This window comes from Spea bombifrons, chromosome 2, assembly GCF_027358695.1.
Source record: "Spea bombifrons isolate aSpeBom1 chromosome 2, aSpeBom1.2.pri, whole genome shotgun sequence".
Lineage (NCBI taxonomy): Eukaryota > Metazoa > Chordata > Amphibia > Anura > Pelobatidae > Spea > Spea bombifrons.
The window spans coordinates 133,408,801-133,432,826 of NC_071088.1; the positions used below are offsets into that span (position 1 = coordinate 133,408,801).

The 24,026-nt window shown below is 39.9% G+C and overlaps 1 protein-coding gene across 1 annotated transcript; it reads right to left on the reverse strand.

Moving 5' to 3' along the window:
• Positions 1 to 3,278: 3,278 nt before the first annotated feature.
• On the reverse strand, positions 3,279 to 11,111 carry TYR (tyrosinase). Its single transcript, XM_053457891.1, has 5 exons — positions 10,240 to 11,111; positions 7,642 to 7,858; positions 6,391 to 6,538; positions 4,571 to 4,752; positions 3,279 to 3,939 (listed from the first exon to the last, which is right to left on the reverse strand). The coding sequence occupies exons 1-5, from the start codon at positions 11,056 to 11,058 to the stop codon at positions 3,722 to 3,724; spliced, it is 1,584 nt and encodes a 527-aa protein (XP_053313866.1). The 5' UTR covers positions 11,059 to 11,111; the 3' UTR covers positions 3,279 to 3,721.
• Between the last annotated feature and the right edge of the window lie 12,915 nt (positions 11,112 to 24,026).

Sequence of the window (24,026 nt, forward strand, 5' to 3'; positions counted from 1 at the left end):
TTTGGAGAATAAAAAAAGGGTGACATTTAATACTTTGGATTAAAAGAATATAAATATGGAACATAAGGTAGTGATGGGAGCTGAGTGGAATAACACTTTTGGTGGAAAAAGTATCTAATTGAATAATGCATCTCGTTCTATTACCATATTGACTAGAGGAGGAAAGGGAAAGGCATCTAATCTAATTCGCTAAGATAAAAAAGAAGTTGCCGTCAATTATTATATATATATATTTTTTTACATTCAAGTCATTTAATTTGTAGAATTCCCTAGCAAGACATAAAACAGTAAATGTATAATTAATAACCCACCAGCTATTCATGTTTTCAGCAGATCCCTAGTTACTCCTTGGAAAACTCATTTTGCAGCTAAGTTCTATAGGTTTTTTTAAGGTTTTTTAAGTCAATATAGAGCCACCGGGCAGAGCTTCGGAGATATCCCCTCTTCGTTCCTACAGTCGGGGGAGAGAGTATGGGTATAGGCTCCGACCTTTTGTAGAAGTGCTCCAGGGGGCCTGGTTAACGAAGATGATAAAGAGGAGTATGCCTGTCCACAGGATTCTGTGCAAGGGGGGGTAATATTTATAAATGTTTATATTTATATAAAAGTTAACCTGGCACAACAGTAGTTGAATACTCACTTTACCATGATGCTTAATATACCAGACAGAGTCATGGGAAGTGTAGTCTCAACAGCTGGAGTATTAACTGACCCTAGCTGCAATACATGTTTGAAATAAACTACCTTGTGTCTGCAGCATACAAACTGCGTCTGCCCAGGCGGGGACTCTGTGCTTGTAAAGGAGCAGCTGGCAGAGTGAAATGGAGGAGACCAGCTAGAGGAAGAGTGCAGACCAAACCACTCTGATAGAAGGGGGTAACAGAATTAAATAAAGGTGTTTTTTTTTTGGTGCACTCCCCTGACTACCAAGTGGACCTCTTTGAATTTCCAGGGTGGGGCAAGTGCCCTACTCCGGCCCCCACCCCCCAATCCGGATGCCTTCACCATGGAATAGAGGATGAAGAATAAAGACAGAAGAAAATAAACAGAAGCAAGAGAAGTAACAGAGCTGTGGAAAGGAAACAGGGACATGGAAGAGGTCAGTGGAGAATGCAGGAAGACATTGAGAGAGAGCATGAGACAACGAGACTGTAAAAGCGTGATACAGCGTGAAATAGCTTAAAATCTTCATTTGTGTGAAATAATGAAATTGGCTAATTTTGTTAAATTAAAATTTGTATGAATCACAAAAGTCCAGTGTGAGGTCTTGTGATGAAATAATTTTGAGTAGCACCATAAACTTCCCAGACTGAGAAAGGTAGGACCACCAGCAACAGCTCACTGGTCGCACCCTTCATGATGCTTACCGGTTGATGAGTTGAGATACCCAATTCAGGTGAAACGCCCAGATTACAGAATAATTACCCCGAGTCCTTTTTATGGATTACCCAATGTCGGCTTTATGTACAATGTTTCAAGTCTTAACCTTTTCACGTGGCATTTAAAGCCTTTTAACACAAAAGTGGTCATTTCACAGATCGAAGCATTAATTTACATTGTGATTTAGCTTGTGTGTCTTCCAAAAACATAATGTACGGAACGAGCCCTAATTTATCATTGTACTTCCTGGTATATTAAGCCCTTACATAACAGCTTTTATTCTTTTATAAAATGTTATACACAAAACCCCATATAATTTTGTTCTTTAGAAGCAAGTTCTGTCGATGACAGCGCAGACAAGTATAAGAAGGATAATACATGGGAGGCTTTAACAATCAAATGAAGTATCATTAGCGCGATCTGTGATGTCACCTGTAGGAGAAAAGTTTTGGGTTGCCTTTGTTTAAATTAGTTTTGAAACAAGGGCTTTATATCTTCAGTTCAGAGAAAAGTAAAGTAGATGGAGGAAAACTAAGACAATGGCATTCATTTAATTCCCACAGATGTAGATACAACTTTGTATAAAGAAATATAATTATCGGAATTCTTTTACAACTTTTTTTTTTTTTTTTTTAAATAGCGCTACAGAATCAAGTGCTACAAACAAAACTAGGACGGAATTAGGATGAAAAGCAGCCCTTTGAGGCAATGAGCCCCTAAATTACACCTTGTCGGCCACCAGCTGGCTATGCAGGTTCCACTCTGGACCTGCAATGCCGGTAAACATGGGGCGCTGACGGCTACTCAACAGGCATTTGCCAGATGGCCAGTTCAGGCCTGAAACATGTTGTAATATAAATATTATATACTATATTTTGACTGCGTTGTCCATACTATAGAGATATTGATGCCCTTGAGTGGAACACCCCAGGTTTAAAACTGTCTCAACGAGTTGTCTCCTGCAAAAAGAGCTAGGCAAGATATGCATGCCGTATAATTAAGTCAGTGAGGTCACTTTCTAGAAATCTTCTTGCATTTAATGAAATACAAATTGGGAAATAGTTAAAATATTTAAATTATTTGACCCACATTAATTGTGGCTCCAGGAGAAAGAGGTATAGAAACACTTCTGCCTCCATGAATCTGTCTTCTTTATTCTGGCCTCTAAGCATTTCTGCAAAAGGGTGGAGCTAGTGGGACAGCCTCTCCCTGTTCTTCCAATCCGGGGGGGGAGGGGGGTTCCCAGAGCCCCCCCCCTTGTAAAAGTGCTCCGGGGGACCTGGTTCACAGAGAAGCGAATTCCAGATGGAAGAAGCCCTCAGAATTTCATTCCATCCGGAAGGGTGGGAAACTAAATACAGTTTAGAAGTACCTAGGGATGCTCGGGTGGGATGCCTCTGCCTGCATGACAGGGTGAATGTATATTTGCCATTTCTGGCCTACTAGTCATGCTTCTTCCACTCCCAGGAGACCAGTTATCCATACAGACATCTTTCCTCTGACTGGATGACAGGATATTAGTATTTGTCCCACAGGCCAGCTTCCAGTGCCTGCAGAGGGGGCTTCTTCATCAGGGAAACCACCGTTCAGCCCCGCAAGTTACCGAGACCGAACTCACGTGGAGAACCGCCATTCACATGTTTTCCACCCCAATCCTGCTGCCACAAACCCCTAGAGGATTCTTCCTGCCCTAGCAGCGCATGAAGATACGAGGAACAGCCCTGGTGGTCGTGTGACAGCCCAGCCACAGCAGGGGGCCTACAGACAGAATATAAGCTCCCAGCCCCACTTGTAGTTTTTTTTTTTTTATATAGAGGCAGAGCATCTATGGGGGTGGATGGTTCAGGACCAAATGTGCATGTGGCACATAGGAAGCCATTCTCATTTGAGCCATGTAGTTCTGCTCATCTATTATACCCATTGGTCACTTTATTGGCCAATAAGGATCCAGTAGTACAGACAATAGCATCAAACAAACCAATACTTCTTCCCAAATAAAAAGAAGGGTTTACTTGTAGATCACAGCCATCGGTAAACACAGTATATACATTACTGGTCATTTCATATATTTTGTAATATATTGATAAAAAGTACATAATGTAATGCACATTATAATTAACCCCTTCAACTTGAATAACCTCCCTGACATTTTAGCACCCACGAGTTAATACTGGTTCTCCGCATAGTTTACTAAACTGAGATTTAAATTCTATAAAATAATATCCTGCATGACAAATACTATATACCCCCCTTTGCTGGACATAAATGCGTACCCTATAGTACACAATCAAATTCAGATTAAAAGGGGTGGATTTATATGTAAACTCAGCCGATATCGGTTTTATAGATTTGATTGGTAGGTGCTTTGATAATCTTCTGCTTCCATGAGAAGAGGTTGCGTTTCTTCAGACATCCCCTTCTTCTTTCTCCGACACGCCAAGCCAACTATCGTGGCAATTACAGCAGTAATTAAGCCACCGACTACTGCAGCTCCCACAAGCCATTGCCAAATCTGCCGTGCTTGCTCAAGGTACGGCATCAGGAAGTCTTCAATGGATCCTGGAGGGGGGAAAAATAAATCTGTGCAATGAGTACAGTTATACATGTACAGTAGTTGGTATGTAATAGGCTGTGACATTCTGGCTTATGGCTCCCAGCTTTACTAAAATGTTGGGTTGGTTAAAAGGGAAATCACTGATCTCCCCAACCGGCCCATAACCCTATGTACCGAGCTGGCATAGCCCACCATGATTTTTCCCATATTAGGCTTAGGGCACCGCAGAAGGTCTATACATTACTGGAAATAGTCACTAACAGCTTAAAAAAAAAATAAAAAAAAATAAAAAAAAAAATTAACCAACTTAAGCCAAAAGCGTGTAGCACTGAATTTGCCATGGTGTAAGGTTACGGGTGACTACCAAATGCATTATCATTTATGTTTCCAGTGTTGATGAAGCTCACAACGAGATGCACTTGTGTGGCGTGTCCACCTCAGATATTTCCAACTCTTGTGTAATATACCCCGGGCTCCTTCAGTCTTGTTGGAACAGAGCAATCCTTACCTTTTGGCTCTGTAAATCCACAGTGTCGTAATGCACTACCTGTTACGTTCCCGTCTACCCCTTGTGGAATATGACCGCACTATGCAACATCGGTTACATGCATAGCAACCAGATAATCGATACTTTACCGGATTCCGATAGGTAGTCATACTCGTATCCAAAATCTCTTGACGGGCCAAAGAATTCTCCATTTGTATATAACGGAAGAAATGGAACCATATAATATCCTCGGTTGTGTCCAATTGGTGCATTGGATTCTGGGTAAATCGTTAACGAAGGCTGGTGTCTTCTAAGCCATTGTTCAAATATGCTGTTTATATATACAAGAAAATAAAAATAAATCATAGATCCACACGTATAATGGAATTCTAAGTATAAGTAAAACTACATACACACACAAATAAGCCTTCTGATTTATTTGGACTAAAGTAATTACGTTTTGCATGTTGAGGCATCATGGCAGTGATTTAGCTTTCAGTGGAAGCCATTTGAACCTTAATCTGTGAATTACAGCGACACATTGTAAATATATTAGTAGCGTCATGTATAGCAATTTCCTAAGAAGTCCTAACGCTACAAGAGAAAATCAATTTCAGAAATTCAGAATAGAACTCTAAGCTTTTCTTCTACCGGCAGTCTTCCCGAGCAGAGCTTCCGGATAAATATTTATAAAATATTACAAAAATAAAAAAACTCTATATAAAAAAAAAACCCTATTAAAAAAAAAATAAATAAAAATCTATACATTCAAGATTCAGATTTCCATTAATGCGGGGGGGGGTGGTGGTGGTGAACATGAATCCAAAGACTTATGCCAAGCATGCACCCACAAACTCCCTCATTCCATAAGTAAATGCTGGCCATTTTTAACAAGTTTCTACTTTCAATGTAAAGGAAATACACGCTTGGGTTTTGCAATAAACTAGTTATAAAGTGACTGCAAAAACTTTACGCAGAATTTAATCTTTAAACTTTCTTCTGATCTGAAAGGTTGTCAGCCGTCATTACACAGGTCCACCGAGGACATCTAGATAGTGGGAATACAAAATGAATGGGGGGGTATGCATAATCTAAAACACCGAGTAGATCTTCTTGCTCCGAATACCAATTTTCACGTTGAGTTGGTTTGAAAATCTCATCATGCAAGTCAGTCTCGCAGCCTTGTGTTTATGCCAGTCAAGTACCTTTGGATCATATTTGTGAATGGCATAGATAAAATATCCAGCATACAGAGGGGAAAAGATTTGTATCTCATCACCTTACTGCCCTTCACGCTATCACCATCTAGGATTCTACATGGCGTAAATCAGTAGGGCAAATTGTATTGTGCATGAGCTGCATGCAATTTGGCTGCCTGTCCTACGTAGCCTAAGAATTCATTCAGAACATTATTTTGGAGACCAAAATGAAGTAGCTGCAGAAGTTGTTGACGTAGTCACCAAAAGCAATGAGAAGAGATAGTCTTGATGTGAATTATATTATAAACAGATGAAAATAATTCATTTGAAGAAGAGCCCTCCAAAGTCGTGAAAGTTTATTCAACTTTATATCTTTGTTGGCCCAATAAAAGCGATGGCTCCGACTATTCCTTACTTGAGTAAACCCTTAATCAGTTTTTAATTTTGGGGTGGTCCCTAGATTCTTTATGTAAAAAGTCAGTTTCATTTTCTTATCCGGGAAGCTGCCATTAAGTCACCCAAGAAGAACCCTGAACAAAGTCCTTGCTACTGGATCCAGAAAAGAAATATGGATGTTGAGGTATTGCTCCAGGAGAAGAGTGCCCAATAGGTTTGCGATACCTTTGGGTGGACCTAATGTTCTAAGAGTCATGTAGGATGATATGTCTCGAGGACATGGTCATCAGATTGAAATATAATAAACCTTTTTATATTGTTAAAGCACGTTTAAAAAAAAAAAAAAAAAAAAAAAAAAAAAAGCCAATTCTCACCTGTCCACAAACGCATGATGAAGGAGAAAAATAGGGTCATTAGCGGATCCCTGAACCTGAGACATGGAGCCGTTCAGAAAAACATGCAACGAATTGTGCAGAGTGCTCTGCGACCGATCCGAGACTCCGGTCAATGGATCCGCAAAACCTAAAAAGAAAAAACAATTATAGGACAACATGCTCACCGATACGTTTTTGGATTACACCGTGACTGTACGATAGCTGATTATGCAAATAATTTAGATTAAAGCATTTCATTTGAATACATTTTGCTATGGAAGATTAAAAACGGATCTCATTTATTTCAGATTCTTAAGACTTTTTTATCGTCATCACACCACCAAGGCTGCCCAAACAGTCATTTTTTACTACAGGTGAGGAATAATTTAACAGCAGGAGCCTCTCTCTGGTAATATGGCTCTAAGTGGCTGTCTAGGACCACAAAGCCCCATCCTGTCTGGATTCAACATGCCTGTCAGGATATTGCTAGGGATCTGCCACGGGGCACTTGGCATGACCAGGAGACTGACCCTGCCAACAACAATGAAGAGGTAGGTCTGCGCTGCCCATCTCCTGCTATAATTGAGCTCACAAGAAATGCTCGGATAGGATAACATATCCCAGCTACCATGTTGGAACTATTGTTTCGGTCTTAGAAACCCACAGACAAGTAATTGTGTCAGATCTCCCAATGAATACAATGGAAGCACAATCAATTAAATACCAAATTTAACATGGGTTAACCAGGTGCTCAGTTTGTAGAGCATCTTCTTGGTAGAATTCATTAATCCAACGGGGGACAGTATTACTGCATCATCCACCAACCCGCTTTCCTGGCCGATGTCATTTATCAATCACGGCACCAGGAGACGGCAAAAGACAGCACTGAGCTCAAAGAGCTGATCACTCTGTCAGGAGGAAGGGCAAGCTGGAACCGGGGCAACTACCATACCCCTGCCTTTTGGGGGGTTCTTGCTTCCCACAGGATACTAAATAGAACATTTTATGAATGGAAAATCCAGTTTGGCTCATGGACAACCTAGGCTGAGGTTTAGATTAGGGTGAGCGCTGTCTTGTCACGGTGGATGTGTTCCTCTAAGTGAAAAATAATTCTAATTTACCATTAATGGCGCAGAAAAGGTTTGCGTATTGTTCATATGGTTTGTAAAATGGATTTCGATGAGTCATATGATTATTTATCACGCAAGGGATACTTTTCTAGCATCTGGAAGAAGCCACATAACCACATACCTTCCAAAGTGTTCCGGAAGCTAAAGTTGGCAGATCTATCCATGGGTCCAGTTTCGTAGTCCGTCAGTGCCAGGCACGCCTCGACCTCAGCGGATGTAGGCAGCCTAGGGGTCCTGGTTCTGTCATGTCCCCCAGGATTTCGAATTATGGGCCCTTCGTCGGTACCGTTGCACAATGTCCTAAGACTATTGTATTCCTCAGATTGGCTGCACACAACCTATTAAACATTTTTTATTAAAATTAGCGGCATTTAAAGCCAAAGTAAACACTCATTTCTAAATGTATGTATTCAAGTAACCCCTTCAGGCCCTGTTTTTGTATTTATTTTTTTTATTTATTATACATACACCCACCCAAAAGTCCTGAGATGTTATTTTGTTAAGCCAGGATTCCCCTTTTCCATATTTGATAAACCCACACAAGATTATACATAGTTTTGTTCAAGTCAAGTGGGGCTCTCTCTCTCTCTAATCTATCTATCTATCTATCTATCGAGAGCCCTACTTGACTTGAACAAAACCATGTATAATTTTAAAAAATTATATATAATATATATAAAAAACAAAATAAAATAAAAACTATACTAAATATACGCTGTAGGTGACACAGCTGAACAATGACCCAGTTTATGTCAGTCAACATCCTACGATTATTGTAATACTTTATATAAAAGTGTATGGTAGGGTAACAGCGTGTTGCACGTAAATAAATTTAAATAATTTGCAGCTGTTTTGTGTGGGTCTTATTTCAACATGAACATATGAGGAAAAACGCAAGAAACAAATGCATAGCTCTGCCTTCGGTCCTTAAAAATAAAAAAAAAATCCCTTGTGACCCGCTTCTTTAAAGGCGCCTCCGAATTTACGCCTTAAATGCCCTTCCTGCCATAATCCTTTAGCTCACCTTTCCTAGTCCCTCTCCTGCAATAAATTACACTAGTGTGGCTGCTCCATCCCTAACAACGGCACTTTTACCTATTGTGTAATAAACCCCAGCTCCCTCTAGATTGCAAGCTCATATGCACAGCGCCCTCCTCACCTGTTTCTGTAGGTCATCTTGTTACGCCCGGTCTACCCTTTGTACAGCGCTGCAGACTCTAGCTTTTATACATTTTGGATCACTGGGCTCTCCTTAAAATTTTACCATTTTATTTAATATAAAATATATATTTTTTTAAATATGTTTGAAACCTCCCTCTCCTTCCCCTGATGTGCTGGTGCTGATCACACTGATCAGCAAGCAGGACACCATAGCCCTTCATTGCTGATAGCAATATGTGCGATCAGTCAATCCTTAAGTGAACTTTTGGTGGGTGTCGGCAGTGACACCTACCGGAAGGGGATGTCCAATTAGGCATTCCTTACATAACGGTGTACCAGCACTTGCGCCAAGCGTCGTTACACATGATTGGTCGGCAGGAAGCCAACATCAACTGGGAAGAGTCCAGGCTTTCAATACACAGCATGATCTATTGTGTAGCAGTTGCAACTAAGTCAGGACATATGGTACATCCTAAGGGGCAAGAACGAGTTAAGGCCGTTACACTTTAGCCTTTGTGGCTGCCCTAGGCCCGATGTAGGACAGTGCCCTCAGCCACCCCACAAAAGAGTGGTTTAAATCCTATATTTTAATCCTCTGAGGTTAGATAAATGTAATTCCTTTAGAAGGAGGAGTATTATGCCATTTTTTACCCCCCACACTGGATAAAACAAAACCCAAATACCTTGGGCAATTTGAGAAACTTTTCATTGCAGCCAAAGGAGGAAATATTAATTCAGTCAAGGTCATTGCAAAACACAACTAACAACAATACATAGGTGGAAAAATACCAGAAAAATTGCATTTAAATCTACTTTAATTATATAAAAATGACCCCCAAGAGGATAAGCCTGTTTGGATAACAGTGTTGCACGATCCATTTCTGTATTTGAGCCAGTATACCATAATAAGCTACAGCTCAGCCAAAGAACAATCCTGGCATGACTAGCTAAAGAATTATAAAATTACATTTTATTTGTAAAATGCCAGCAGATTCCATAACACGGGCGCAAGAAAAGGGTGTAAACTAGCATTAAAAGTCAACATTATACTTAACGGACAACCCCAGCAATGAGAAACCTACCTTGATGTGAATCCTTTCATCTCGGCCGCATGATACCGTTTAGAGAATAAGCCCCACTAAATTACAAAGCTGTAGGGGAGCCTTGCTCAGATCTTCTAAGAACAAGGATTCTCTTACTAATTAACTAGTTACTAGTCTTGTTAAGGCAGAAGGTTAAACAGGTACTTCTTAATAAGCCACTTGTTTAGAACCCCAAAAGCCTCAGTGATTAGTAACACTTAGCCCATTTACTTTAATGTCCCCCAAAAATAATAATCTGGATCATATAATTTATAACACACCACACCTATTGAAAGGCAGTAAACACACACAAAAAAAAAAAAAAAAAAAAAAAAAAACACACCACACACCTTACATTTCCATACAAGTTACAAAACAGAAAATATAAGCTTCGTAATTAATAGAACACACATACCAAAAGTGGTAGAAATACAGTAGGTAGTCAACACAAGACAAGAAATTTAGAGTTAACTTACCTGCCAAGATGAGAAGAAGGATGCAGGGCTGAGAATGCCAGGGGTGGTGGGATGGTTGCCCCCCATAAGATCGTCTGTACAGATATCACACTGCTCTGCATCCCTCCAGTCCCAGTAGGGGATGGTGAAGTTCTCATCCCCAGTAGCCTTCTGAATCTCATGCTCCCAATGGAGCAAGAAAAACCTGTGCCACGGGACAAAGGCTGGGGCTTCATGGGCAAAGTCTATGTCCCTCCAAACTGTGCCCTCTCCTAGGAAGGCATCTCTGGAAGCATAGTAGTGCAACCAGACAAACAGATCATACACGTTTATATCTGCAAACATGGGATTGGATCCATTGTTCATCTGAGAGTAGGTACCCGTGGCTATCACATAATCAGGGCTGATGGTGTGCTTGGCCAAGTTGAGGTAAGCAATGAACTTGTTCCTCTCAGCAGTGGTCATCTTGAAGATCTCCTTCCTAATCATCAACCTCCTTTGAGTGCAGTTTGGACCAATAAAGCCAAATTTGCACTCACCACAGTTGGCTCCCATAAAATTACCTTGACATTGACAAGTCCTGTTGTAGAATACAACAGGCCAGTTTTCTCTGTCATCAATCCCACTAAAGGGAAACTGGGAACCAGAAGTGGAATTAGACAGCAGGACATCTTGACAGGTCCCCCTACCAGACAGCTCTCCACACGGGGAACCATCTCCAGACCAAACTGGACAACACTCCTTGCTTAAGAGGACTTCAGGTGAAGTGCAGGCTCTGGGGAACTGTCCATGCCCCAAATGGAGACGCAGAAACAGACTTCCAAGGAACAGAAGAAACATGTTTCACTTTCTCCTGCAAGACCTCCTGTGATCTTTCCACCAGCTTAAGCAAGGCTTACCCTTTCCCTCCCCTTATTAATTGAGATGGACACGTGTTATGGCTTATAGTATTTTTTCAGCCTCTACAAGTGATGAAGATCTATGACCCCACCCTCACTTAAAACTCCAGGATCCAACTCATGGTTAATGGGAATGTGACTTCAGTATCATGAATGGCATATATCATATTTACAAAGAAACCATTCAGTCCATCCGAATGTATCAATTAAACATTCCCACTTCCTGATGACAAATTAAGGGCCATACTTAAATCTCACAATATGTTAAAAACTATTTATTTTTGATCTCTAATTAGCCAAACAAATGTTATTGGAGGCAAATTAAATCAGGACCTTGAAAGAAGTGTAACTAATGAATGTGAAATGCTTTGGTGGCATGTGACAATAACCCAAACCCTTCAAAAGTAGGAAAGACATTTTATAAAAAGTTATAGGAAGTGTAGCATTCACTTTTCATCCTCAATGGGCATTTAACTCTTTGTGGGGAAACATTGATTTATTAATTTTTAATATTTTTTATTGTTCTTATATGTACTGCAAAACCAGCTTACAAGAAAGCATTTTGATTTGCAGAGTTCTCGGTCAGAGGCAAAACTATCCTTTAGTCTATTGATCAGTAATAATTGTTTATTGATGGTTTCTGTTGTCAAAGAATTTGATTTAACCCTTTCCACGCCAAGGACTCAGATCAGTAACTGAAAAGGTTTTCTATTTAAAAAAAACCTCGATTGTCACTTATCCCATCATTTAAAATGATCAATGAAAGGGTGTACAGAATATCCTCATAGCATTTGTAAGAATGTTGCAGGGGTGAGAATGATGCTGGTGGTAAGAATGTTGCAGGTGTGAGAATGAATGTGATGAATGTCACTGGTTTGACTATACATTATAAGGGGCTAGGCACACTTTCCACAGTAGAACCACACTGGAGTTTGATCTTTATAATGAATAGTGAAGCCAAAGAGTTAAAACACAACTATCCTGCCAACTCTCCTTTTAGTGAATAAATCACAAACAATTTGATGCCAGATATAAACCATACCTGTTTGATGTAAAGACTCAGAGCCTAATTAGTGCTAAGTCTAGTCTTAGATTCAGACTAGCCAAATACCTAGCCTATCTATGTTCAAACTCTTTTTTGCTGTGCTAACATCTACCATTTCTGCTGGGAGGCCGTTCTATTCATCTACCACCATCTCAGTAAAGTAAATCTTCCTTATGTTACATCTAATCCTCTGACCCGCTAGTTTTAGATTAACGAGCCCCCTGTTCTGAGTTAGAAGCCTCTGGACATGAAAGGCGACCCGTGCTCTCCGCTCGCTGCCTTTCCTTCATCAGCAGCTCAGCACATGACGAACACGAGGTTTGCAAATCCTTTCTGCTCCTAGCCCTGGGAATCACCTTTAGAACATCACAGATAAAATAAGCCGACGGCTAAAAAATGCAACATTCATCACATAGTTTGCAGCAAACTAGAAAAATATTTTAAAATTAAAATTTCGACTCAAACTTATATAAAGTACGCGTTTGTCGATTTAAAGGGACATTACGGAAATTTTGATCTATAAAATTTATGATTTATGAATATAATTTCTTGTGTAATTGTATTAAACTAAAATAGAAATAAAGGAATTCATTATATCCCCAACTACTGAACCAAATTATTTAGGGGGAAAAAATTAAAATTACTTCATTAATGTGCGTAGTGATGTCATATGTCATAAGTGGCCGCACTGATCGAAGAGCGAAGTACATTTTGATTTGTAGAGTTCTCAGAGGCAAAACCATCCACTGGACTATTAATCGGTAATAATTGTTGATGGATGGTTTATGTTCTGCAACAATCTGATTTAACCCTTTCCACACCAAGGGTTCAGCTCTGCTTCTGTTTAAGGATCCGTAATACTATTTAAATGCCTGCAAATAGACTTGCCAGTTATCCCATAATTTAAAATGAAAAGGTGTACCGATTATCCTCGTAGCATTGGTACGAATGTTGCAGGTGAGTGAAACACAAGGGTCTATTCACTAAAAGGAGATAAGGATAAGGGTGTCCCCAACTCTAGAGACACTCACTTTTCTAGTTGTCCGGAAATGCATATTTATAATTATTAAATGCGAAAAATCCCAGAACGCCAGTAGGATCTGAGAATAACTCTGCTGTTCTAAACCTTTTTAACCAGTCGCATGCTTAATTTTTTACATCTAGAAGGGAAAAGTGTATAAAATTGTGCTTCACTATAAATGCTCTATATAGACTCCAACTTTAATCAGTCCTTGGTCTCCTCTTAGATTCAGGAGAGCCACGTGTTTAAATTCCTTTAATATATTAGTCTCTACCACTTCTGATGGAAGGCTGTTCCACTTATCTACCCCTCCCTCCCAGGTAGGACATTCATTTGGACAGCTTTGGCTTCTTATTTTAAGGTTTAAATATATTTTAATTTTAGTAGTGGATACATGTAAACCTTTTTTTTTTGGCACATACAAAGTTATTATTTCAGAACTAATAAATTCCTTGTATTTCTTTGCGAAGGCCAACTTTTAGAACCCGTTGCTCAGAATTAACCTGGAATAAATACAGAGTAACAGAGTCAACCCTGAAATAAATACATTTACTAGCTGTGGATGAATGGGAAATCACTCGCTCAAAGTGCAGGCATTCTGCGCCCATCTCTCTGCTATAGATGGCAGATTACAGAAGATATATATATATATTTTTTTTTACTTTTGTGTTTTTAACCCCTTAATGACAAAGCCCTTACATGTACGGGCTCAAAATGCATTGTTTTCAATGGGTTTAGGGGCCGCCCATTTTTCTTAAGGGGTTAAAATCACATACGGTGAGGGAATGTAAACATGCATGGGATAAGCATATGTCTCCTTGACGAGACCAACGACTGATTAAGGTCGGAGTCTCTAAATCAGGAAAAACAGGCGGACTGGATGGGGGGGAGAGTTGTCCTTATCTGCCATTAGACCGGCGCTTCTGATTCTTACTTCATCTTGATGCTCCTTGCTGTGTAGAACACGGTGGGTGGTTGTGAAATAACCGGTTACCTTGAAACTAGCAAGAATTTTTATCTTAATACCCTAAACATTCAGAAGATAGACATATATATTTACCTGCCAAATGTATATCATACGGTAAACTGAAGTTCAACGAAAACAAGAAAATCCCAGAACATTCTACCTAATAATAAGCGTATTCTATGCTTTTTGTGTAATGCACTTTCTCTTAAAGAGGCAGGGATTATATTAACCCCTTCCAGCAGAGGGCTGGCACCTTCCGGCCTAGGGGGGTAAGTAAAGCCAAGTGGCTCCATCAGCCCCTTGACCACCAACATATGCACTGGCACACAAACATACACACACTTACACAAACGTACACACGCTAACAGACATACACATGTTTACTCACACTTACACTAACATACACTTATGTGTGTAACATACACACTCCCTCCTCACATCATGTACACATATACATTTATCCTTACACACACATGTTAACACACACTCCCTCTCCCACCACTTAATTAAACACATCCATGTTAACATGCAAACATGCTAACACCTGGACTTGGACCGGACCAGCCTGTCCCTGACACCTTCACACGGTGTGCGTGTCCGTGCAAGACCATCACTTACCTCCCCTGCATCAGAAGTCTTGCGCAATCAAGTGGAAACGCAAAATTTCATACATGTAAAAAAAAAAAAAAACCCTCGCCCTTAGCCATCTGATGATGAGGGTGATGGGAGTGAAAATGTCTTTTTTTTAAATCTAAACTGTGTCTAAACTGTATATTATAGCATTTAACTCTTTATTTTCTGAAACAGCAATGTATACCATCCTATAATTGCCACAAAGATATAGGAATTCTATGCATAGGTTATTTCAAAACTCAAGACACTTATAGTAATATATTTTGAGGTATTTTGGTCAACCCAAGCGACAATTATCAATGGAAAATCATTCAAAAATGAAATTCAGAAAGTATTTTTTAAATATATTATCCATACTAAAATGTTTGACTATACATCTAACAGCGGCATAAGAACAGCCTGATCGGTCCTTGAAAAAACAATGTACCATTTGTGTGGGTACAGCTATCATAGCTAAACATATCGTAAAATCATGAAAAAAAACATTTGGATATGTAAACCCCCCAGTAAAGAAGGGGTTAACATAATTAAACTTAACCCTTACACAGAAGCAATAGCATTTTGTTATATATTTTTACCCCCCTGCTCAATCATTTCTATTATCGCTTGAAGAAGCCATGAACTTTTCCTTACTGACATTCAGAGATTCTGGAACTAGGTTATCTTCAAAGGCTCATTGTTCAGCTCAGTCAAAAGACCCCGTACCATAAAATCTCAGAATAATGTGATCATTTTCCACTTAAAGGAGCACTACAGCCCAGTTTTGCTGTTAGATACGTATTATTAGGGCCCATTTTTGTGCATGCACATTGGTGCAGGCCTTTTGTAGTTATTGGAGTTCTTCTTTCTCATTTGGCTCCTCCCCCCGGCTGCCGCTACTGGAAGCAGGTAGCATACTGTGGTATGCTTCCTGCACATGATATATATATATATATATATATATATATATATATATATATATATATATATATATATATATATATATATATAAAACTGAAATAAATAGGCGCTGCAGCCTCCAATCACGTGCATGTATCTGGGCACTGATTCTTTTTCTGGCATACATGTGATTGGCTGCTGGCTTTGATGGGAGTTCTACTGAGCAAATGGGTAGCGGCGGAAAGAATGTAGGTGGTTTGTGGATGCAGCCTGCAGGGCAGCGGAAGCCTCTTCCTGAGCATTAGAAATGTCATCTAAATCGGATTAAAGAGGCGCTGCTCACCCTCCAATAAAACAAGTATTGCCTCGGGCACTTAAACACATTAACCCCTTGTGCCATTTACTTTTTCAGATTTGGATTTTGTAGTTCCGGCGTCTACAAATTATACAGATGGGGCATGTTATGAATTTGGAATTTGGACAATAAAATGTAGAGTCTGGAAAGCTGGCCGATTATACGGCACACGCTTAACCCAGGGCCGGTCCTAGACCAAGTGGCACCCCAGGCAAGAATATTCTCATTCTTTTACTTAGACAGCAATATTGAGCAGGACAGCACAGGCACGAAGCTTTACAGAGCGCGTGGCAGAGCTATTATTTCCTATGCAGGGGCACACAGAGTCCACTGGGAGGCAAGAAATAATTGCTCTACTACCCACCCTACTCTGTACAGCTTCTTCACTTTGCTATCCTCTGCTTCCCTGCATGTCATTTTGCACACCACCTTCCTGACCCACACACTCTAATACCATATTCTAACACCAGTCTAACACCATTCACTAACACACCATTCATTGGACACTAGCACACTCTCTAACACCATACACACAGACACTCATTCTAACACTGTACCCTAACAGACCATTCATTGTACACTAGCACACTCTCTAACACCATACACACAGACACTCATTCTAACACTGTACACTAACACACCATTCATTGGACACTAGCACACTCTCTAACACCATACACACAGACACTCATTCTAACACTGTACACTAACACACCATTCATTGTACACTAGCACACTCTCTAACACCATACACACAGACACTCATTCTAACACTGTACACTAACACACCACTCATTGTACACTAGCACACTCTCTAACACCATACACACAGACACTCATTCTAACACTGTAAACTATCACCCCCACACATATTTCACAAGGGTTTATCATCTGTTTTAATAGTTAATATACTGACCATACATGGTTTTTGTTATTATCAATCTCTTTTGCAAAAGGGAACTCTCAGGGCTTGGCAGATTCTCAAGGTCACACAGTCTGGAGTCGGCTTCTTCTTATTCTACACTGCCATGATCATATGTAAAACTCCCAATTGGTGCTTTTGCTACTAGTATGTTAAGGTTGATACCCCTGCTTGAATGCTGGTGACCTCAATTAAGTGTATCTTTAAATAATGGCAAGTCAAGGTTTCCACGAGGCTGAAGCTGATGGTTCTGTTATGTAAAAATAAATAAATAATTATATATATATATATATATTGATACTAAAAGCTTAATGGTTGTTAAATTCATACAACATATATTGATTATTATAATATTTAAAAATTAATAAAAATATTTTATTAGAACATTGAATATGTTTATTACAAATGGCCAACCTGTCTTATTTGAAGGCATAGACTAACATCTTGATTGATGACCCGGGCGGGATGTTCATTCATGAATAAAATGTATGACTTTCTAATATAGCTCTAGCCCAGATGGTATTCCATTAAAAATCAGAACAGCTCAATCATTGCCATAAATCAAACAGGTTGGCTTAATGTAAAATAATTATGAGTTTATTTATTTTTCAATCGTTAATCTCTTCTGTGTAAATAATATTGATTATCTATTATAGAATGCCCATGTTCTACTAAGTATGGTTGTGTTTTTATTAGACTTGTGCATCCGTCTTCGGGCGAACATGGAAACGAACACGAAGAGTGCGTTTTCGTGTTCGTTCCGAAGACACGCCGAAGAGAAGACGGCGGCGGTAAAACGTAGGCGAAGACGAAGACACACACCACGAAGATCTTCGTGATTGTCTTCGTCTTCGTCTACCATTCCCCCCCCTTCATCTTACCTTGTCTTGGCGGCATCGCGGCAGTTCCCGGAAGTGGAAATCTGCAGGTTCGCCGTCACGGGTTACAGGGCAGTGCGAATGAGCCTATTGGTCGCCTACAGGCACCTCCTCTGGCATCAACCAATTGGTTGATGCCAGAGAAAGACCCTGCAGGTGACCAATAGGCTCACTCGCACGGTCTTTCTAGCCCCTGACAGCGAACCTATGGATTTCCGCCCCCGTTAACCCCTTCGATGCTGCGTTATCTAACACAGCATCGAAGGGGTTAACGGGAGCGGAAATCCATAGGTTAAAGGGCCGTGCAAGCGACCAATAGGCTCACTTGCACGGCCCCTTAACCCTTTAAAATAAAGTTAACCCCTAACTAATTGAACAGGGAGGGAGACCAGTGGCATCGGCAGTGCCGATGCCACTGGTCTCCCTCCCTGTTCAATTAGTTAAATGTCCGTACGAGCGACTTTATTGGTCGCTCGTACGGACATTTAACCCCGCACGGACTAACTAATTGAACAGGGAGGGAGACCAGTGGCATCGGTCTCCCTCCCTGTTCAATTAGTTAAAGACCAGTGGCATCGGCATGGTAAGTTGCAGCTGCAACTTACCCTGCCGATGCCACTGGTCTCCCTCTCTGTACAGATTTAAATGTCCATACGAGCGACTTTATTGGTCGCTCGTACGGACATTTAATCCCGCACGGACTAACTAATTGAACAGGGAGGGAGACCAGTGGCATCGGTCTCCCTCCCTGTTCAATTAGTTAAAGACCAGTGGCATCGGCAGGGCAAGTTGCAGCATTGGGGTTTTAAAACCCCAATGCTGCAACTTACCCTGCCGATACCACTGGTCTCCCTCCCTGTACAGATAGTTAAATGTCCGTACGAGCGACTTTATTGGTCGCTCGTACGGACATTTAATTAATTGAACAGGGAGGGAGACCAGTGGGATGTGCCGGGTAAATTGTAGCATTGGGGTTTTAAAAGTCTGCACGAGCGACCAACAGAGTCGCTCGTGCAGACTTTTAAAATCCCAATGCTGCAACTTACCCAGCAGATCCCGCTGGTCTCCCTGTTCTATCAGTTAATAAATGATAGAACAGGGAGACCAGCGGGATCTGCCGAACAATTACGGCACCAGGAGTATAACAGTCTGTACGAGCGACCCTATTGGTCGCCAGCAGGGGGCTCGTCTGCCATCAACCAATGGCAGACGAGCCCCCTGCTGACGACCAATAGAGTTGCTCATACGGACATTTAAACTCCTGGCGCCAGAGCGGCTTTAACTCCGTTTTAACCCCTTAACCGGGGAAAACGAAGAAAACCCGAGCACGAAGAATGTCCGCGAATATTCGCCCGAAGAGAAGACAGGACCAGGCGAATATTCGCGGAATACGAAGTTTTTTTTTTGCCGAAGACGAACACGAAGAGCCCCCTGGTGCCCAAGTCTAGTTTTTATAGCTCAAGACAATGTATCAATAGTATATGAATAATAACTATTAGTGCCTTCTATGCAACAGATTTTTTTTTTAAATAAACATTTTGTTGAAAGTCAATAAAAAATATTTATTTTGCTATTACAAATATAAACTATAATTATATATATATATAAAAATATAAATATATATAATTATTTATTGTTTTATATAGCGCTCTCTCTCTCTCTCTCTCTCTCTCTCTCTCTCTCTCTCTCTCTCTCTCTCTCTCTCTCTCTCTCTCTCTCTCTCTCTATCTATATATATATATATATATATATATATATATATAAATTACTATTAGCTCTTTCTATGCGACAGATTTTTTTTTAAAAGATGAGAGTTGGTACCGTGTTAGCCGTAGAATTACAGGAGACAAGTGGAGTTTGAATGATACCTTTATTGGCTAACTGAGTAAGTATAGATAGCAAGCTTTCAAGACCTCTCAGGTCCCTTCATCAGGCATGTTATACAATAATGTGAAAAACCTCTCTTTAAGTATCAGTCAAATAGCATGGTTACAATTGGGAAGCAGATAACAAAATCGGTAAAAAAATATTTATTTTGCAATTGCAAATATAAACTATGATTATATAAATAATAATTACTATTAGTGCCTTCTTTGCAACAGGTTTTTTTTTTTTACAATTTGTTTGAAAAAAAAATTTATTTTAGAAATATAAACTATGATTATAAATACTAATTAATACTAAATATTAGTGCCTTCCATGCAACAGATCAAAAATAAATAAATCTAGAAAATTAATAAAAAAAAAAATGTTTATTTTGCAGTTGCAAATATAAACATTTCCCTGAAACAATGGATTCTGGGATTTGTTCCCAAGAAACATACCGGGTGTTTGTGTTCAACAAATAAAAGTATACGACGTAACAGCCCAAAGCGCTTCCATAATGACAGATGTCCGCCTGGTTTCTACCTGAGCTACAGGCTGGTGCTGACAAAAATAATAGCAGCCTGATAGCTAACCGGCTCTGCCAAAGCGAAACGATTAAAACGCCAGTCACCAGGCTGATGTTTATGTTTAGCAAAAGTGAAATTGCCTGTATAAACCCGACGTTCCATTTTTTGTTACCCAGACCATAATTTGGCATTTTTATTAATTTTCAGGAATATGAATGGGGTGGTCTGTCTTCTGCGCTGTATGCAGGAGTAGTAGGTGTGATGGTGTGCGTGTGTGTGATGAGCAAGAATTTTAATTCCTGGGCTACATTATGGACAGGGCTTACAATAAATAATAAAATAATAATAAACACAGAAATGTAGAAACATCTAGTCTGCTGTAAAGACCTTATTTAGTCTTGTGAAACGTCTTGTGATGAAGCTAACGTGAGTTAGTGAAACGCGTCGGGATGTTTTTTCAATCGCCGGGGTCCATTACCCCCATCCTGATCTCTCAATACTGACACCCATGTTTATAGCTCGGACCGCAGTAATGATTTCAAACGCTGAGATCTGTTTGCCTGCTACATGAACTTGGTCTGTATTTCGAGCTACTAAGCAAGTCCTATAGAATAGGAATCAGTTATCCGCATTCTAAGGGGTTAATTAAAATAAAAGTTAATTTTTAATATATTATTTATATATAATATATTTCTTCATTTTTCATTGATTTTTCTTTTTTCTTTATTGATTTATCTCCTGGATTTAATTCTCAAACAAGTGGCCATTTTGGTAATTTTGTAAAGACTAAGACCTTAATCAGTCGTTGGTCTCGTCTTAGATTCAGGAGCCATATGCCCATCCCATGCATGTTTAAATCCCCACACTGTGTTAGCCTCTACCAGTTCTGCTGGGAGGCTGTTCCACTTATCTCAGTAAAGTAAAACTTCCTTACATTTAATTACATTGAGCCAGTAGAGGGCGCTGCTGTGAAGTTGTTTGTCAATAAGCAAGTACCTGCAGGAAGGGTCTCCGGGGGCATAGTTTACCTAATGTGGTAGAAACCCCTAGGGTCATCCCTGATTATGAGGAATATGTGTATGCACAGTCCTTGGGCTTCTACTCCAGTCTCGGGGTAAATGGGCAGATTCTCAGGATCACATATTCTCATCATAGAAACATAGAATTTTACAGCAGATAACCATTTTGTCCATCTAGTCTGGCTATTTTTACAAGTCCGAATCGGTCGTTGGTCTCGTCTTGGATTCAGGATAAATTTTTGCCCGTCCCATGCATATTTAAATACCCTCACTGCATTAGCCTCTACCACTTCTGATGGGAGGCTGCTCCATTTATCTACTCTCAGTAAAGTAAAACTTCCTTACATTCCGTCTAAGCCTCAGACCCTCTAGTTTAGATTTAGATGACCTCTTTTTGTAATAGTTCTTCTCCTTTGAAACAAACTTCCCTCTCATACTTTGTTAAACCAGTTTAAATATTGACTTCTTTATTGTATATCTGAGTGTTGCAGTTGGGACTCTCCTCACTGCTTATATCACAGCTGAAATCCAACCTTGAATACGGGTGACTTCATTCATATCTTAATGGCTTTCATAATGGCCCTTATTAGAAGCATTTGACAGTGAGAGATGATGTAGCGTGTACGTCGAGTAGTTAATTCAAAATTAGAATTGGAATATCCACAACAGAACGTCTCCTGTAAAATAATTTTAAAAAGAAGACAAAATATGTAAGGGGTTAAATTCTGCAGAGCGATTGATACGAAGACGTAGGTGTGGAGTTAAAAACGTAATGATATTCTTTCTTTCCAGGGCTTTTATCGGATAACCTAAATGATTCTATGATTGCGGCAGATGTGGGGTTCTTCTGGGTTCTTCTGGGTCACCCCTGTGTCTTTCTTAACCAAACACACCCCATGATGGAGCAGGTAAGAGAGCGATCTTTGTAGAATACAAAGACAAAGAACACAATAAAAAGAACAGAAGAGAAAACCTCCCAAAAATATAATTATAAATAACATAAAACTTTTAATCAGACCTTATAAAGACCTGATCATTTACAGGCCCGCCATATGCAGTGAAATAATAATGACAGAGCACTAAGATATGACATCATATCCTGGTGCTGCAGGCCTTAAAGGCACGGCGCACCTCTTAAAGCAAGGAAGATGCCAACCACGGATGGTCAGGTCTAGGACAGCATGGAAAGTAAATAAATCTCTGGCTTAAACCTCCATGCCTGCTGATACTCTGTGGTAGATATTTGCAGGGCTGCTCCAAGACTAAATGACAATCCTGCCAAGACCACCCCCCCCAACCCGATTGCGGGTTTTTTTAGAAAGAATTTAGAAAGTATTATGGTTATGATCATTAACTTTATCGTTTAATTTATAAAAAACAACATTTCCTGCTGCTTTTACACACATCATTGTGGCTTTTAAGGCTGTAGAACCCTGCGATACCCTCATACCCAGCAAACATTCCGAGCTCCTAGAAAAGAGGGGCATCAGTGGGAAAGAGGGGCCAATAAGACCAACACAGGGACAGCTGGTCACTTTAAGCAGCCGTCTCATGACGTAGGTGCAGCCATCACCCAATCTGCCGCTCGAGTGGCAAAATGGGTTAGTACGGGGTGCCAGTCCAGGCCTGATCTAACCCATCTCCCTGGAAAGATTATGCCACAGCCCAGGGCTCCCACGATTCAGACATCCCCAGGCAGCATTCCAGGTGCTAAGACAGCCTTAGATATACGTTATTATATCCTGAGAACAGAAAAGAGAGATCTGTGCCACGGGGAATCACTTGGTACACAGCATCGGCATTAGAAAAGGACTGATTGCCAGCAGAGCCTCAGAAAAGGGTAGATGCATAGAGACCATCGGGTCTGTGCTCCACCAGTGATGCGCCATGAGTGGGAGTATTAATGAAACTCATTAGTTACGTGACTACTTTCTTGATTCGATTATCAACAGTTTTCAACCAGGTTAGTTCTGCATCTTAATTTCGCTCAAACTCTCCAAACCTTAAAAGTCGCCAGTGTGTTTTGCATGAAACCCCTAAAGAGCTGAGAGCTGCTCCGGTACACCGATATGAGCCAACATGACCCCGAAACGGAAATGACAAAAAAAAAAGGGTTAATATCTTTCAAACGTTACAATCCCAAGATAACTCTCAGTTCCCAATCAGTCCCTCTGAGCCTCGTAATAACGAAATAACGTTATTTAACATTTTTCGAAAGTAATTTTTTTTTAAGAAATCAAATTTAAAAAACAAACAATTTCACAACCTTTTTTTTTTACTTTTAGAAGACATAGTGATGGCGAATAAAAATATAACCATAGATTTTTAAGCTCTGTGTTTATAATGGAGCAGATTAGGCCGCTTCTTGCTGAGTGTTCTGTTTCCATGGGAACAAATAATGTTTAAACATAATTTTTTTTTTAAATACACAGATTTTACTAAAATCATTGCTGATCCTGGTTTGACCTAGAGTCTTAAACATTTCATTGCCATGAGCTCCTTTTTTTTTTTTTAACGACAGAGAAGTGCTTCTAAACACTCCAATCTAAGGAATGGGGCTTAAATCATCCTTATTATGGGGGGGGGTAAAAACTCTGTTTTAAAGCATATTATGTAATACATATGAAGCCAAAAACCCTTAATGTATGTCAGATTATGTCCATTTCCTATTAATGGGTTCTTAACTAAAAAAGGAAATTTGCCAGGATCTAGAAGTGATTAACCCTAAAGGGTGTCAGAAGAAGAAGGTCACCTCTCACCTCTGACACTGAAAGTGTTAAATCCCAAGACTTTTTTT

Coding starts and splice junctions, on each gene's coding strand:
- TYR (XM_053457891.1), bottom strand. CDS start 11,058: ATGTTTCTTCTGTTCCTTGGAAGTCTGTTTCTGCGTCTCCATTTGGGG. Junction 4,753..6,390: donor CATCATGCGTTTGTGGACAG/GTGAGAATTGGC, acceptor ATATATAAACAG/CATATTTGAACAATGGCTTA. Junction 3,940..4,570: donor TGACTACCTATCGGAATCCG/GTAAAGTATCGA, acceptor TCCCCCCTCCAG/GATCCATTGAAGACTTCCTG.